Source organism: Zophobas morio, unplaced genomic scaffold (assembly GCF_036711695.1).
Source record: "Zophobas morio isolate AGI-343-1 ecotype UQ-CSIRO unplaced genomic scaffold, CSIRO_AGI_Zmor_V1 ptg000030l, whole genome shotgun sequence".
Classification (NCBI taxonomy): Eukaryota; Metazoa; Arthropoda; class Insecta; order Coleoptera; family Tenebrionidae; genus Zophobas; species Zophobas morio.
In genome coordinates this window covers 7,849,187-7,865,992 of record NW_026972135.1, presented here as the reverse complement: position 1 = coordinate 7,865,992, position 16,806 = coordinate 7,849,187, and the positions used below count along the sequence as shown (strand labels likewise).

Sequence of the window (16,806 nt, the reverse complement as noted above, 5' to 3'; positions counted from 1 at the left end):
TTTGGTAATACCTAAGTAAAATGGTGTAATAAAAACTTAAAGACGAGGAATTTATTAATATAGCGTTAGAACTCTTCACTTACAAGAAGACAGGTGTATGTTTGGTTGCATATCTATAAGTCTATAATTTTCCCCATTTTGACAATAACATTGATGAATTAAAAACGGTTTGAAATAACAGTTTATTAAGGAATACATTCGGCTGCACTTGCTTACAAAATAATTGAATAAATGGGTAGTTCGAAAAATAACTTTTAAATAGTTTTCAGTTCAACGGGTAATTTTTCCAACAGCGCGAAAAAGCAACAACTGGTTTCTGTAGACATCTGGAAAACAATAACATTATGATGAGAATTAACCAGAACAATGACAATAAAAATGTGACTTTATATTTTTGTCTGAAAAGAAGATGATAATAAGTACTTACAATAATTCAATAAGGAATGAAGTTTCAGCTTTACCAAAGACAGACCTAATTTAATAATTTATTTCGTTTTTGGCCAACAAGATGAGTTTAAGTACTTGACAATGTAACGGAAACGGACATCGTCAATATCGTTTAGTCCATGGTGTCTTGTAGTTTCCATCCACATTTAGATTTGATTAGTAGTGGCTAGGTTTATTTGCTGTGGATAATACGAGTATTTAAAAACGATAATTGAAGGTAAGGTGTTACATACTTATTTATTATAATAAATCGTCAAACTGGAGTCTAGTCATTTTGTTAAATAATCACCTTATTGCATTTTTTTAGTTAGGGTTAGTTAAAATTTTTCTGAAATTACATCATACTTGTGATTTATTATTCCATTCATATTTTTTAGATTTGCTTATACAGGGTCACTCAAAAAAAATAGTGACTGAGTCAATAAATTGTATTGTTTATTCTACCCAAAATGTGCAAAATATGATGAGTTTTTATTTGTGATTCATCATTGGAATAATATTTTTTATTGATCAAACTAAAAACGAGTCACACCATTTCCTCGAAAATGCGAAAATACAAACGTCTTTATTTAATAAGAATTATAATAATGATATTCAGAACATTTTGTCGATTGTAGCTTACAACTTAATAGTTTTTATCCTCTATTTTAAGGCGACGAACTCATTCAAATCAAACTAATTTCTACGTGACATTCTTCCGATGTATAACCATAAACACTTTCAAGTTGATTTTCTCATCGAGGATAACTAATGACCTACAGTAATGGAGGCCATCAGGCAATTTGGTACTTTCAAATTTTCTCGATATTTCATAACCTCTAGACCAGGTCGTAGCTAGGAGGAGGCTGGGGTGTGCTGACCGTCCAATAGATCTAGACAAGTTATAATTAACCAAATGTGAATTGCAACATCGAAAATCAAAATAAAATGTAGTGTTTTATTCAATAAGCGGAAGTCAGGATATTAGTTTATTTTCTGTTTCACACTACTTGCTTAGATAAAACTGATTTTGGCAAATGAGATACCCTGTAAGAAAAAGAGATCATTTGCTAAGATAAGACTGATTTTTGCAAATGACGTATCCTCTAAGAAATTCAATTAAATTATTACAAAAAAAGACACTAGAGGCTCCAAAGCACTTTCAAATTTTTTCCAAACAGGAATACCTAGAACCTCAAGATTGTTTTAAATGTTTCAAAAATAGGCCAAGGCCGATAATTTTTGAGACCAAAAAAATTTAGAACGGGATGATACCCATTGGAAAAGGAAAAAATATAACAAAAAAATTGGTCTAAAGAGTTTAGACAGTACTTCCCTCGCTGTTGGAAACGTGACGACTGCATGCCTAATATATTATATTTTTTCTCGCATTAGATTTCAAAGCATCCGGTTTTGTAGTTCTTGATTAAATCACTAAACTAAATTTGCGCATTCAATGAATTTTTTGAGTCACCCTGTATATCCAAATCCAAAAAATATGAATGGAATGATAAATTACAAGAAGAGACTCATCATATTTTGTACAGTTTAGATAGGATTATTCGGCAAAATTTTGAGCTGATGTCATCAATTTTTTGGAGGGGATAAGCAAATATATTTTTACTAAAAATTTATTATGCTCGTTATAAACTTGAAACATTCGCAAGATTTCAACATTCGGTTCTGTAGTTCTTGATTAAATCAATAAAATAAATTTACCCATTCATTAATTTTTTGGGTCATCCTGTATATGCAAATCCAAAACATGAATGGAATGATAAATCACAAGAAGAGACTCATCATATTTCATACATTTTAGATTTATTCAGCAAAATTTTGGGGAAACGTCATCAATTTTTTGGAGGGGATAACTAAATATATTATGATTAAAATTATATCATGCTTATCATAACTGTAAACCATCTGCAAGATTTCAAAGCATTCGCTTTTGTAGATTCCAATTTAAATGTCAAAATATCGTTTCCTAATTTTGATTTTTTTTCCCGAAAATCTGGAAGTTTCAGGTAAAATCTCAATTCGGAGTCATAAACTACATGTGTAAGACTATGCTATTTGATACAATTTAAAACCCAATTATTATGTACAATTTTGAAGTGACGTCATCGCATTAGTGGTCGGGCTGACTAGACAAATTTTGGTTAGCGTTTTACCATCTACATGATATACCTAATGTAAATACAAAATTTGACAACAATTGGCCCAGTACTTTCGGAGATTTATTATCTGTCTAATAAAAATCCGGGACGGCAGACAGACAGACAGACGGACAGGCGGACAGATAGACGGAAATGGGAGACCTATTTCTTCGTCTTCTAGGGGTCATGAAAGGTCGAGAAAATGTAAAAGTAGAGACGCTCGGGAAATAAAAATGAAAAATTGAGAAATTGAAAAATCGAAAAATGAAAATCTGTAATATTGAAAAATTGCTAAATTCAAAAACTGATGCAAACCGAAAAATTGAAGGAACGAAAAACTGAAAATTTTGGAAGTCGAGAAATTGTAAAATTGAAAAATCAAAAATAAAAAACGAATAATTACAAAATGAAAACTTGAAAAATTTTAAGAATCGAAAAAGTGAAAAATCAAAAAAAAAGAAATATGTATTATGAAATAGAAATATTTAAAATTAAAGAAATTGGAAAATCGGAAGACTGGAAATCCAAAAACTGCAAAGTGAAAAATTTAAAAATTGAATAATGAACGAACTGAAAATTCAAAGCCTGAAAATTTGAAAAAGTGTAAAATCAAAAAAAAAACACAAAATAAAGGAAATGAAAAAACGGACAATTGTGATATAAATCGAGAAAATAAAAATTAAAAATTCGCCACATTAAAAATAAAAATCGGGGACATGAAAAATTGCGGAAAAACAAAAATTAAAAACTGAGAATGTGAAAAATCGAAAAATGAGAAACTGTAATATCGAAAAATTGAAAAGTTTAGAAGTCAAGAAACTGTAAAATTGAAAAGTCAAAAATAAAAAGGTTATAACGAATGTTGAAGATTGCATTGAATTACAAAATAGTTTAGATCGTTTACTTAACTGGTGTGATGATAACTTGCTAACTGTTAATAAAACTAAGTGCAAAAAAATAACGTTTGCCAGAATACATAATCCAGTTAATTTTTATTATAACATTAGAGGATACGTTCTAGAAAACTGTAAAGAAGTATTAGACTTAGGTGTCATTATAGATAGTACGCTCTCTTTTCATTCACATGTTATACATATCGCAAAACACGCTATGAAACTATTAGGTTTTATTTATAGAAATACGAAAGACTTCTCTAATACTCGATGCATTAAATTATTATTTTATACATTGGTTAGAGCAAAATTAGAATATTGCTGTACAGTATGGAAACCTTACCATGTAACATATATAGATCTATTAGAGAATGTACTGAGAAAGTTTGCGAAGTATGTATATTTTAAGATGTTTGGTAGATATCCTGTCAGACACTGTGATCAAAGTAGTTTACTTGACATTGTTAGTGAAAATTCTCTACTTAGTAGGAGGAATATGTCATGTTTGATATTTTTACAAAAAATTGTAACGGGACAAATTTATAGTCAAACTCTTCTCAATGAAATTAAATTTAATGTACCCAGATTAGGCAGCCGCATCCAGATAAGTTTTTCATATAACATTCCAAACACACTTCACCACTTCAATAGTCCTCTAATAGCTTGTATTCGTTTGTATAATTATATTATTAGCAGAGATCAAAATATTGACATTTTCTTTAATAATTTTTGTAACGTTGGGATTAGGAATAAGATACTGAAAATTGTAGTTGCTATGTTGTAATGTCGTTGTATCCACTAGAGACATAATTGTCTGCTGGAAATAAATTTACTTATTATTATTATTATTATTATTATTAAAAAAGACGAAAAAGTTTATAATGAAAACTTGAAAAATGTCAAAAGTGAAAATCAAACATGAAAATTTGAAGAAACGAAAATTTGAAAAATTGAAAGATTAAAAATTGGAAAACCGAAAATTCGAATTGAAAAACTGAAAATTCGAATTGAAAAACTGAAAATCGAATAGTCGAAAAATTAAAGAATCCAAAAATCGGAGAACTGAAATAACAAAAATTAAAAATTAGTGAAATTGAAAGATCTAAAAATTGAAAAATCGAAAATTTGTATATCCGAAAGGAAAATTAGAAAACCGAGACAACGAATAATTGAAAAATCGAGAAATCCAAAAATTGAGATTAAGAAAGACAAAATCGAAAAAAAAAAATCCAAAAATTGATAAACCAAAAATCCAATGATCGAAAAATTGAAAAACTGGGAGGTTGAAAGATCGAACAGTTGAATAATTAAGAAATCGATAAATCAAAAAATCGGGGAAATGCAAAAATATCAGAAATCGAAAATTTTCAATTTTTATGTTTTTCATTGTCTCAATTTTTCAACTTTTTGGAAAGATTGAAAAATATATAAATTGAAAAATCAAAAAATTGATAAATTGAAAAATCGAAAGACTTAAAAATCAAAAAATTGAAAAATTAAAAGATCATGAAAGCTTGAAAAATTGGGAAATCGAAAAGTAGACTAAACTAAAAAATCGAAAAACTGAAAAACTGAAAGATCGAATAGTTTCAAAAATCGAAAAACTGAGACAATATTGAAAATTTGAAAAACCGAGATTCGTAAAGTCGAAAAATTGGAAAATCGACAGGCTGAAAAATCGAAAAAAAAAAATCTAAAAAGTCTAATAAAAACTTGAAAATGTATAAAGTGAAAATCAAACTTGAAAATTTGAAGAAAAATTGCTAAAAGCCTGAAAATTTGAAAAATTTAATAAAGGAAAATTTTGTAAAATCGAAAGAAACAACAAAAAAATAAAGGAAATCAAAAAAAGGAAAATTGTGATATAAAATCGAAATAGTGAAAATTAAAAAACCGGAAAATGAAAAATAAAAATCGGAAACAAAAAATTGGAAAAGGGAAAAATGAAAAATTGAGAAACTGAAAAATCGAAAAATGAAAATCTGTAATATTGAAAAATTGCGAAATTGAAAAACTTATGCAAACCGAAAAATTGAAAATTTTGGAAGTCGAGAAACTGTAAAATTGAAAAGTCAAAAATAAAAAGACGAAAAAGTTTATGATGAAAACTGAGAAAATGTCAAAAGTGAAAATCAAACATGAAAATTTGAAGAAACGAAAATTTGAAAAATCGGAAGATTAAAAATTGAAAAACTTAAAATTCGAAAAAGCGAAAAATAAAAAAAAAGAAATATGTATTGTAAAATCAAAATATTGAAAATGAAAGAAATTGAAAAATTGGAAGACTGGAAGTCCAAAAACTGCAAATTGAAAAATTTTAAACGTGGAAAATCATGGAATTGAAAGATCAAAGCCTGAAAATTTGAAAAATTGAATAAACAAAGAATTGTAAATCAAAAGAAACAACAAAAATTATCGGAAATAAAGAAACCAAAAATTCGAACCCGAAACATAGAAGAGAGTTTTAAAATTTTTAATTTAATATTATGACAAAGTAGCAATTTAAAACTTGCAATCAAGCTTCATTTCGTGTAAATACTAAATACAGAGTTTTCAAATCAACATTTTGTCCAGGAATTACCTTCTTTAAATTTTCAAAAAAATGTTTCCATAGTTAAAAGCAAATTAAATACAAGTTCTGTTGGATATGTTAATGAATTAACTTTAAATTCTCTTAAACAAGCGAATTTCATATAAAGTGTAGAAAATTATTTCGTCTAATTCTTGCCAAATTATTACCAGCAACATTTTTATTTTTTTTTAAATTCAAACTGTTAATTTTTAATGTCCCATTATCGATATTTTCGCAAAATTAACTCTTTACCGGTGATCAAGCGTCTCCAACAAGTCTTGACCTTCATCATCCTATCAGAACATTAACCTATACTCGTTCGGTAACGATAAAAGACGATACGAAGAAAAACACACATTATGTAGTCAGTTTATAAGGTGCAGCGACACGTTGACAACAAATTCGTTACACCGGTAAGTTCATTTTCCATTTTCCATATCAAAACACGTCTAACTTAAAATTAATAATTTTTAGTGACGAAAAATGAAGCCAATTATCACCCTAATTTTATTCCTTTTTTACTTTTCGTCCACTTGCGAATCTTCAAAATGCGTCAAACAAACCTTCACCCCTGAGTCCATCCTCACAGGTATAACCCACACCCGCTTCAAACGAGACACCCCTAAATTAGAAGAAATCGTTTGTACTAACGTCACCGCAAACCTAGACCTCGACATCGCCTACGAAGTGAAACCCTATCGACAGGAACTCTGGATTCGCGACTCCTCCATCCCCAAAATTCCGGCCAACTCCTCCCTGTCAAGATTCACCCACATCCAGACCTTGCGCATCATCGGAGTGGGTCTGGAACAAATCGAACCCGGCGCTTTTGATAAACTAACACAACTCAAAGAACTCAACCTGAACGTCAACAACCTGACCAAAATCTCCAAGGGAGTTCTGAACAACCTACCCACCTTGGACACGCTCAACCTAGCCGTCAACCAAATCAGCGAAATAGAAGAAGGCAGCTTCCAGGGGCTCGACAACCTAACCACTTTGAACATCTACGAAAACAAGATCACCTCGTTTGGGGAAAACGCCTTCAGCGATTTGAAAAGCCTGGACAATTTGTGGATTTCGCACAACCCGTTGACGGAATTCGCGCCTTCGGAATTCCCGAATTTGAAGAGCATCATCGCTATTAAAACTGAACTAAAGACTCTTGATATTGACTTCACGAAATCGCCGCTTGATCATCTCAAACTGACGCAGGGGAAATTGGAAAAAATCGACTTTGCGAAATTTCCTTCCATGACGATGCTCCAACTCGAAAAAAATCTAATTAGTTCTGTGAAAAACTGGGATAAGTTGGACTGTCGCCGGGTGTTTTTGCACCACAACAAAATCACCTCGTTTGACATTTCTGAAAACGTCGTGGATTTGTATTTGGAGTTTAACCAGATTACTAAAATCACTAACACTTTCGTGGGGCGAAACAAAAAACTGAAAAATTTGTATTTGAATGGTAATAAAATTTCTGAAGTTACGTCTGACGTGTTGAAGGGGTTGGTAGAACTGCAACATTTGAATTTAAATAATAATGAGATTGCGGTTTTGAAAAAGGGGACTTTTGTGAATACTCCGATATTGCGTAAGTTGGATGTGGCTCATAATAAGATTGCAGCGATTGAAGTGGATGCTTTCAAGGGGTTGATTAATTTTGAGGAGTTGGATATTTCGGATAACGATTTGGTGAAATTGGAGTCGCCCGTGTTGTCTGAACTGAAAAAGGCGAATGTGATTGTTGGTAACACTGACATTGAGTGGCAGTATGTGGTAACCCTGGTGCTCAACAGTGATGATTTGTCCTTGCAACTGGACCAAACGTTCTGGAACTGTGAAAGCACTGAGCCTGGATATGTGCCCAAATATATTACTAAACATAATGTAAATAATACTATGTGTTCGTTCAAGAAGAAACAGTAATGTGATTTTGTGTAACAGAGTATTTTGAATAAATCATGAATTATTAGTGTATGATTTTATTTTTGCTACAATATTTTATTAATAATTTATTTAAAGGAGTTTTTGGATTACTCTAATTTTCGAATTCTCGATTTGTCAATTTTTGTATTCTTCAGCTATTCGATTGATCGAATTTTTAATTGCCTGATATTTCAGTTTTGCGATTTTTCACTCTTTAAGTTTGCGATTTCTCACTTTCTAGATTTTTCGATTTTTTGTCTTTGAAAAATTGAATAAATCTAAAAACTGAAAAATAGAAATTTTTTTTGAAAATTTTATTGAAAAGCCGAAAATCCGAGAGATCGATAAATCGAAAAACTCAAAAATTGAAAGATCGAATAGTCGAAAAATTAAGAAATTAAAAAAAATAAAAAATCGAAGAACTGAAATACCAAAAATTTTAAAATTCCAAAAATTGAAAAATCGAAATGCTGGAAAATGGAAAAATTAAAATCGAATGATTGAAGAATTAAAAACGTGAAAAATCAAAACTTGAAAATTCTAAAATTTGAATAACTGAAAGATAAAGACATCGAAAAATCGAGGACGAAAAAAATTTGAAAAATCGAAAAATCGGGTAGTCGATGAATTGAAAAATCGAAAGACTGAAAAATCGAAAAAAAGAAATCCAGTAATCGATAAACCAAAAATCTAATAATCGTAGAATCGGAACTCTAAGAAGTTGAAAGACCGAATAGTCGAAAAATTAAGAAATCGAAAAATCGAAGAAATGAAATATCAAAAATCGAAAATCTGTAAAATTGAAAAATAGGGACAACGAAGAATTGAAGGATAAACTGAAAAATCATAAACTTCAACTTTCCGATTTTTCAATTTTTTGGTGTCGTTGTTTTTCAATTTCCAGATTTTTGGATTTTTCGATTTTTGAATTTGTATAATCGAAAAATTGGAAAATAGGTATGTAGAAAAATCTAAAAATCGAAAAATTCAGAAATTGTGAAATCGACACATCGAGAGTTTGAAAAATCGAGAAATCGGAAAGAAAATCCAAAAAACGGAAATATCTAAAAAGTGAAAAAAGGAAAATCGAAAAATTAAAAAAACTAAAATTTGAATGATCGAAAAATCGAGAAATAAATCGATCGAGAACGAGGAAGACAAAATTTAAAATTTGAAAAATCGAAAGACCGAAAAATTGAAAAAAAGAAACCAAATACATAATAATAGAAAAATCGAGGAAATGAGAAGTTGAAAGATCGAATAGTCGAATATAATTAGGAAATCGATAATTCGAAAAATCGAAGAAAAAAAATATCAGAAATTGAAAATTTTTATAATCGAAAAGTTGGAAAATGAGAAAATTAAAAACCGAGAATGGAATAATTGAAGAAACAAGAAATCGAAAAATCACAAATTTCAATTTCTAGATTTCTCAATTTTTTGGTTTTGCAGTTTCTCAATTTTTGGGTTTTGGATTTTTTAATTTTTCATTGTCTCGATTTTTAGACTTTTTGACAGATGGTAAAATATAAAAATTGGAAAATCGAAAAACTGAAAAATCGTAAAATAAAAAAGCTGAAAAGTTGAAGAATCAAATAATCGAAAAAATAAGAAATCGATAAATTGAAAAATTGAGAAACAGAACTATAAAAAATTGAAAATTCAAGAAATTGGAACGACTATAAATTGAAAAATTAAAAATTTGTGTAATCGAAAAATTGTGAAATGGAAAAATTAAAAAAATTGTGACAACGAATAATTGAAGAAACGAGAAATTGAAAACTCACAAATTTCAATATTTTGAATTTTTAGGTTTTGCCGTTTTTCAATTTCTGGATTTTAGGATTTTTCGATTTTTCATTGTCTCGAGTTTTCGATTTTTTGGAAGATTGAAAAATAAAAAAAATTGAAAAATTGATTAATTGAAAAATCGAAAAACTGAAAAATCGGAAAAAACAAAATCCAAAAATCGTTGGATCGAGAAAACTAAAACTAGAAAAATAAAAAAATTGAAAAGTTGAAAGATCGAATAATCGAAAAATTAAGAAATCCAAAAATCGAAAAATCGAAGGCCTGAAATATGTACCAGAAAATTGAAAATTCGAGAAACTGAAAGATCTAGAAATTGAAAAATCGAAAAACTGTGTAAACGAAAAGCTGGGAAATGGAAAAATTAAAAAACGAAACAACGAATAATTGAAAAGAGGAAAAATTGAAAAATCCCATATTTGAATAAATGAAAAATTGAAAACGGAAAAGACAAACACGAAAATTTAAAAAATCAAAAAACGGAAAATCGGAAAATTGGAAAATCGAAAAAAGAAAAATTCAAAAATCGATAAACCAAAAATATAATAATCGAAAAGTCGAAAAACTGAGAGATTAAAAGATCGAATAGTTGAATAATTAAAAAATTGATAAATCGAAAATCCAGGAAATGAAATATCAGAAATCGAAAAATCGAAAATCAACAAATTGAAAAATCGAGAAACAGAACAATTAAAAAAATTGAAAATTCGAGAAATTGAAACATCTTACATTTAAAAAATCGAAAATTTCGGAAAACGAATTATTGAATAATCGAAAAAGTGAAATATCGATAAATTGAAAATATGGATAACTTAAAGAGGAATCGAAAAATGAAAAACCGAAAAAACGAAAATGAAAAAGACAAGAATCGAAAAGTCGAACAATCGGAATACCCAGAAATTGACAAACCGCAAATGTTGAAAAATTGAAAAATCTAGAAATTGAAAAATCGCAAATTTCAATTCTTCGATTTTTGAATTTTCAGGTTTTGTAGTCTTTCAATTTCTGGATTTTTCTATTTTAAGATTTTTAAAATTTTTCGATATATTGACTTAAAATTGACAAATTCTAAAAATTCCAAAAGCCGAGAAATCGAAAAGTTGAAAAATCTAAAAATCCAGAAACTGAAATATCGAAAAATTGAAAATTCAAGAAAATGAAAATCTCAAAATTGAAAAATCTAAAATATGAATTGTCGAAAAACTGGGAAACAAAAAAATTGAAAAATCAAGTTTACAAATAACTGAAAAATCGGGAAATTGAAAACTGAAATTTTAAATAAGTGAAAAATAGGCAAATGGAAAAATCGATGTAGCGAAATACGAAAATCGAAAAATGTAAAAGTCGAAAAACTGCAAAACTGAAAAACTGAAGAGTTTAAAACCAAGGAACTAAAATTGAAAAACTGAAAAATCGAAAAAGTGGAAAGCCGAAAATCCGAAAAACTGAAAAACTGAAAGATCGTATAGTCGAAAAATCAAAAAATCTAAAAATAAAAAAATCAAAGAACTCAAAAAATTGAAAATTCGAGAAATTGAAAAATCGAAAATTTGTATAACCGAAAAGCTGCGAGGCAATTGAAAAATTAAGAAACCGAGACAACGAATAATTGAAGAATCGAAAACTTGAAAAATTAAATAATTGAAAAATCTAAAATTTGAATAATTGAAAAACCGAAAAATCGAAAGATGGCGGACGAGAAAGACATCGAAAATTTGAAAAATCGAGAAATCGGAAAATCGAAAAATTGGAAAATGGGAAAACCGAAAAATCGAAAAATTCAGGAATCGTGAAATCGATAAGTATTCTACCGATTTTTCGACTTTAAAAAAATGTTAAAAATGATAAAAATTGAAAAATTGAAAAATCGAAAAATCGGAAAACCGAAAATCAAACAATCGGATAAATCAGAAATCCTGAAATGGAAAAGCTGAAAGATGGAAAAATCAAGAAACTGAAATATTAAAAAATTGAAAAATTCGGGAAACTGTAATTCTAAAAATTAATAAATCGAAAATATAAATAGGCGAAAACTGGGAAATAGAAAAATTGAAAACCCAAGTTTACGAATAATTGAAGAATTGAAAAAGTGAAAAATCGGGAAAGTGAAAAACTGAAATTTTAAATAACTGAAAAATAAAGAAATAGAGAAATGAAAAAATCGAGGTAGTGAAATATAAAAATCTAAAAGTCGAGAAATTTCAGAACTGAAAAATTGAAAAGTTTAAAACCAAGGAACTAAAATTGAAAATTCGAGAAATTGAAACATCTAAAATTTGAAAAATCGAAAATTTTGTAAAATCGAAAAATTGGAAAATCTAAAAATTGAAAAAGCGCAAATTTCAAATTCTCCATTTTTTTAGTTTTGTGGTCTTCTAATTTCTGGATTCTTCTTTTTTTCGACTTTCCGATTTTTAAATCTCCAGATTTTTCGACTTGAAAATATGTTAAAAATTCTAAAAATTAAAAAATAGAAAAATTATAAATCGAAAAACCGAAAAAAAAATTGACAAATCGGAAGTTTGAAAAACCGAGAAAGTCGAAAAACTCAAAAATCGAAAAAAGAAAAATCCAAAAATAAATAAACACAGAAAACTAAAAATCGAAAAATCAAAAATCTGAAAAGTTGAATGATCGAATAGTAGAAAAAATAAAAAATCGATAAATCGAAAAATCGGGGAACAGTACAAAAGTTGAAAATTCGAGAAATTGAAACATCTAAAAACTGAAAAATCGAAAATTTTAGATAATCGAAAAATTAGGAAATAACAAGATTGAAAAACACAACAAATAATTGAAGAAACGAAAAAGTGAAAAATCGATACATTGAAAATTTGAGTAACTGAAAAGGAGAGAAATCGAAAAATGAAAAATCGAAAAATTGAAGACCAGAAAGACCAAACAGAAAATTTAAAAAATCGGGAATCGGAAAGTTAAAAAATTCGAAAACCGAAAATGCGAAAAATCGAAAATCCGAAAAACTGAAAAACTGAAACATCGGTTAGTCAAAAATTAAGAAACACAAAATTGAAAAATCGAAGACCTGAAATCTCAGAAAATTGAAAATTTAAGAAATTGAAAGATCTAAAAATCGTTAAATCGAAAATTTGTATAATCGGCTGGGAACTGGAAAAACTAAAAAACCGGGAGAACGAATAATTGAAGAATCGACAAACAAAATCCAAAAATCGATAAACCAAAAATCTAATAATCGAAAAATTGAAAAAATGGGTGGTTGAAATATCGAATAGTCAAATAATTAAGAAACATTCAAAAATTGAAAAATCGAAAATTTGTATAATCGAAAAATATTGGTAATGGAAAATTTAAAAAACCGAGATATCGAATAATTGAACAATCGAAAGGTGAAAAATCGATAAATATAAAATTTGAATATGTATAATTGAAAAAATGAGAAATCTAAAAATGAAAAATCGATATCAGTTGAGGACGAGAAAAATAAAAATCGAAAAATCGGTAAATCTAGAATTGAAAAACTACAAAAGTTAAATTGTATAATCGAAAAATTGGAAAATATAAAAATCGAAAAATTCCCGATTTTTCAATTTTTTCTTCCACTTTCTGGATTTTCTGTTTTTCGACTTTTCGATTTTTTAAATCTCTCGATTTTTCCACTTTTCAATTTTTTCTTTCTTTTTTTGGAAAATATGATTTTGAAAAAATGACCTTGCTAAAAAATGTTGTTTACCAAAACTATTTTTGTGGTGAATTGTCTCATAAAATGAGAAACGGCGAACGAAAAGTGAGACACACTGTACATATTTTTATTTGTATTGCCAAATATCACTCGTTAATGGTGCCTGGGTCGAGGTCATCTGTGTTAATAAATAACGATATCTAATTCATTACATACGAAAACAATTTTTGATAACATCAACTTTGACCCCAAAATTCGAGACACCAGGTGTTAATTTTTTCACTAATTTCGGACACTTTTTCTAGATTCAAGGAACCGTTAGATAGTTGCAGATTATCTAATAATAAAATATCTATAGCAGATTTCCTAGTATTACCAGACGGCTGATTTTATAAAAATTGTTGACTTTACAGATTTTGGTTTATCTTTGACTCCGCGCAACACCATTACTAAACACGGCTATAAATATTCAATTATTAATATCCTAGACGTTGATTAATTAATTTAGAACTTGGTAGGGGAAGGTAGAGGACAAGAATTTGGGTATTTTAAGCGCAAAACACCTCCTTAAATACAAAGTAAGTACGAACTAATCAAAATATTGTCACACGAAAGTCAAAATTGATACTTATTTTCAGAATCAATTCTTTTAGAAGGAAATATATATAGGGAAAATCGTGCCCCTGCTATTCCCTACATGCACTGAAATGGAAACTTCCATCCGTTTTAGCGAGAAATAGATAAGACTTTTCTAATCGAACTAAAAATTGTCAATTGGCGTTTACCAAGAAAACGGGAAGGTGCAGGTACCACTTTCATTTTTACTAAGAGTAGTCACCTTTTTGTTTTAGATGATTCTCATATATTTGATTTTCTTTTTCCTCATCTTGTACTACCTGTACTCCAAGAACTACACCTTCTGGCAGTCCCTCAAAGTCCCCTTCGACAAACCCTTCTTCCTCTTCGGAAGCTTCTACAACATCGCGGCCCGCAAAGAGCACGTCTTTGAGCGCATCCGGACAATCTACAACGAATTCTCGACGCCATACGTGGGCATCTACATCTTCCACCAACCCATTCTTCTGATCAGGAGTCCCGAGATCCTCAAGAAGGTCTTGGTCAAGGACTTCGACAAGTTCACGAACAGGAACATCGCGACCAACGAAGCCGCTGATCCTCTGGCCTTCCACACGCTCTTCATCGCCAAAGATGCGGTATGGAGGAACCTTCGGGCTAAACTATCCCCAGTGTTCACTTCGGGTAAAATGAAGTTGATGTTTCCGTTGATGCAAGAGTGCGTTGATGATCTACACTCGTTTCTCAGTCAACACGCAGGTGAAGAAATCGAGGTGAAGATGATGATGAAGAAGTACTCGGTTGATATCATCTCGACTTGTGCTTTTGGTATCAACACGTTCTGTTTCCGTAACGATAATTCCGAAATTTTGAAAATGGCGACCAAATTAGTAGATTTTAAGTCGTTTGTAAGGAGTATTTCGATCTTCAGTTTCTTCTTTCTGCCGAGGTTTGTGGATATTTTTAGACTGACGTTCGCGGATAAGTCGGCATCGGATTATTTGATAAGCGTGTTCAAGAACACGCTGCAAGAAAGAGAGAAGAGGAAGATCATCAGGCATGATTTTATCGACTTGTTGAATAATTTAAGAAAGAGTGAAACGATCACTGATGGTTACAAATTTGGTACGTTGTGGATACTAATTTTGACAAAAATTGAACATTTTTTTGTAGATGACGATATCAAGATGGCGGCACAAGCTATAGCTTTTTTCTCAGCTGGAAACGACACAACGTCTATTACTTTAGCGCTTACGTGTTACGAGCTTTCGTTAAATAAAGCTATCCAGGATCGACTGAGGCAAGAAGTTACCGAAAATTTCCACGAAAATGGTTCGTTTACGTATGAGACCATACAACAAATGAAGTACTTGGACATGGTCATAAGTGGTAAGGATTTATCACCTCCTTGATCTTTTTTACGTTACTTTGAATCTACTTAGAAACCTTGAGAAAATACCCTTTGGCGCCATTTTTAACCCGAGAAGCCGACGTGGACTACACGTTTGAAGAAACCGGATTCACACTAGGCAAAGGCGTTTCTATTATTGTTCCAATTTCTGGGCTACACTACGATCCTCAGTACTACCCACAGCCGGACAAGTACGACCCTGAACGGTTTAGTGACGACAATAAGAAGAATTTGACGCCATATACGTACTTGCCGTTTGGAGAAGGACCCAGAAATTGTATTGGTATTTTTTTATTGTAGTCAAATTTTTGTCCTATTTTGCCACTAATTTTGTTTTAGGGCAAAGATTTGCGTTGCTAGTGAGCAAGGTGGCCATGGCGGCCATTATTAAGGATTTCGTGTTTGACGTCACTGATAAAACGCCTGTGCCGCTACGGTTTGATCCTGGTTCATTGTTTGTGCAAAATAGGGGCGGTCTGCACTTGAAAGTCACAAAAGTTTGAGATTATTTTAATGTGTGTTTCTAAATTTGTTTTAGAATAAAGCTGTACATAATAAATTTTACAAATCTTTAATTTATATTGTGACAAGTATATGGCGATCATAACCTCAAAAAAATTGACTTACATTGTTTTTACTTTTATAGGAAGTTACACTTTTAACACAGAGAAACAAAATTTTACTTCTTGGATTTTTTTTTTAATTTTTTAACGTCCATATTTTTCAATTTTCCAGGTCTGTAATTTTTTGTGTCGGTTTTTTTTACTGTCTTTATTTTTTCAATTTTTCGGTTTTTCTTTTTCTGTTATGATGTTGTAAATTTTCTTTTTTTCAATGTTAAATTTTTTAATTATTCGATTTCCATTTCAGCGATTTTCAATTTTTCGACTTTTCGAGTTATAAATTCTACAATTTTGCTTTTTTTGGAGATCCAACTAACCGATTTTCCAATTTCTTCAATTTTCAGTATTTCGATTTTACAATATTTATGTCGGTTTTTCGGTTTTGCACTTTTTCGATTTTTATATACCTTTTTTTTGTTTTTTCAATTTCTTTTTTTTTCAATTTTCCGATTTGCAATTATTCACTTTATCATTTTTTTTGTTTATTAAAATTTCACGAAATACAACTTTTGGAGTTTTCATTTTTAATTTCTTTTTGATTTTACAACTTTCAGATTTTAAAACTTTTCATGTCTACAATTTTTTGTTTCGGTTTTTTACTGTCTTTATTTCGCAATTTTTCGATTTTTCAACCTTTAAATTTTACAATTTTGCTTTTTTTGGATTTCCAACTTTCCGATTTTTCGATTTCTTCAATTTTCAGTATTTAGATTTTACAATATATATTTCGGTTTTCCGGTTTTGCACTGTTTT

The 16,806-nt window shown here is 29.7% G+C and overlaps 2 protein-coding genes across 4 annotated transcripts; both read left to right on the top strand.

Annotated features, from left to right (window-relative positions):
- The first annotated feature begins 577 nt into the window (after positions 1-577).
- On the top strand, positions 578-15,989 carry LOC135138828 (cytochrome P450 6k1-like). 3 transcript variants are annotated; one of them, XM_064068851.1, is made up of 7 exons: positions 578-664; positions 13,857-14,021; positions 14,082-14,243; positions 14,295-15,144; positions 15,193-15,408; positions 15,462-15,713; positions 15,770-15,989. In XM_064068851.1, exons 4-7 carry the CDS (start codon positions 14,295-14,297, stop codon positions 15,931-15,933), a joined length of 1,482 nt encoding a protein of 493 aa, XP_063924921.1. In that variant the 5' UTR covers positions 578-664; positions 13,857-14,021; positions 14,082-14,243; the 3' UTR covers positions 15,934-15,989. The 3 variants fall into 3 exon arrangements, with proteins under 3 accessions (XP_063924921.1, XP_063924919.1, XP_063924920.1); XM_064068849.1 differs by having other exon boundaries at positions 14,295-15,408; XM_064068850.1 differs by lacking the exon at positions 578-664 and having other exon boundaries at positions 13,708-14,021; positions 14,295-15,408.
- Positions 6,351-8,022, top strand: LOC135138805 (insulin-like growth factor-binding protein complex acid labile subunit). The gene is made up of 2 exons (XM_064068825.1): positions 6,351-6,460; positions 6,522-8,022. Exon 2 carries the CDS (start codon positions 6,531-6,533, stop codon positions 7,974-7,976), a length of 1,446 nt encoding a protein of 481 aa, XP_063924895.1. The 5' UTR covers positions 6,351-6,460; positions 6,522-6,530; the 3' UTR covers positions 7,977-8,022.
- Positions 15,990-16,806: the final 817 nt, after the last annotated feature.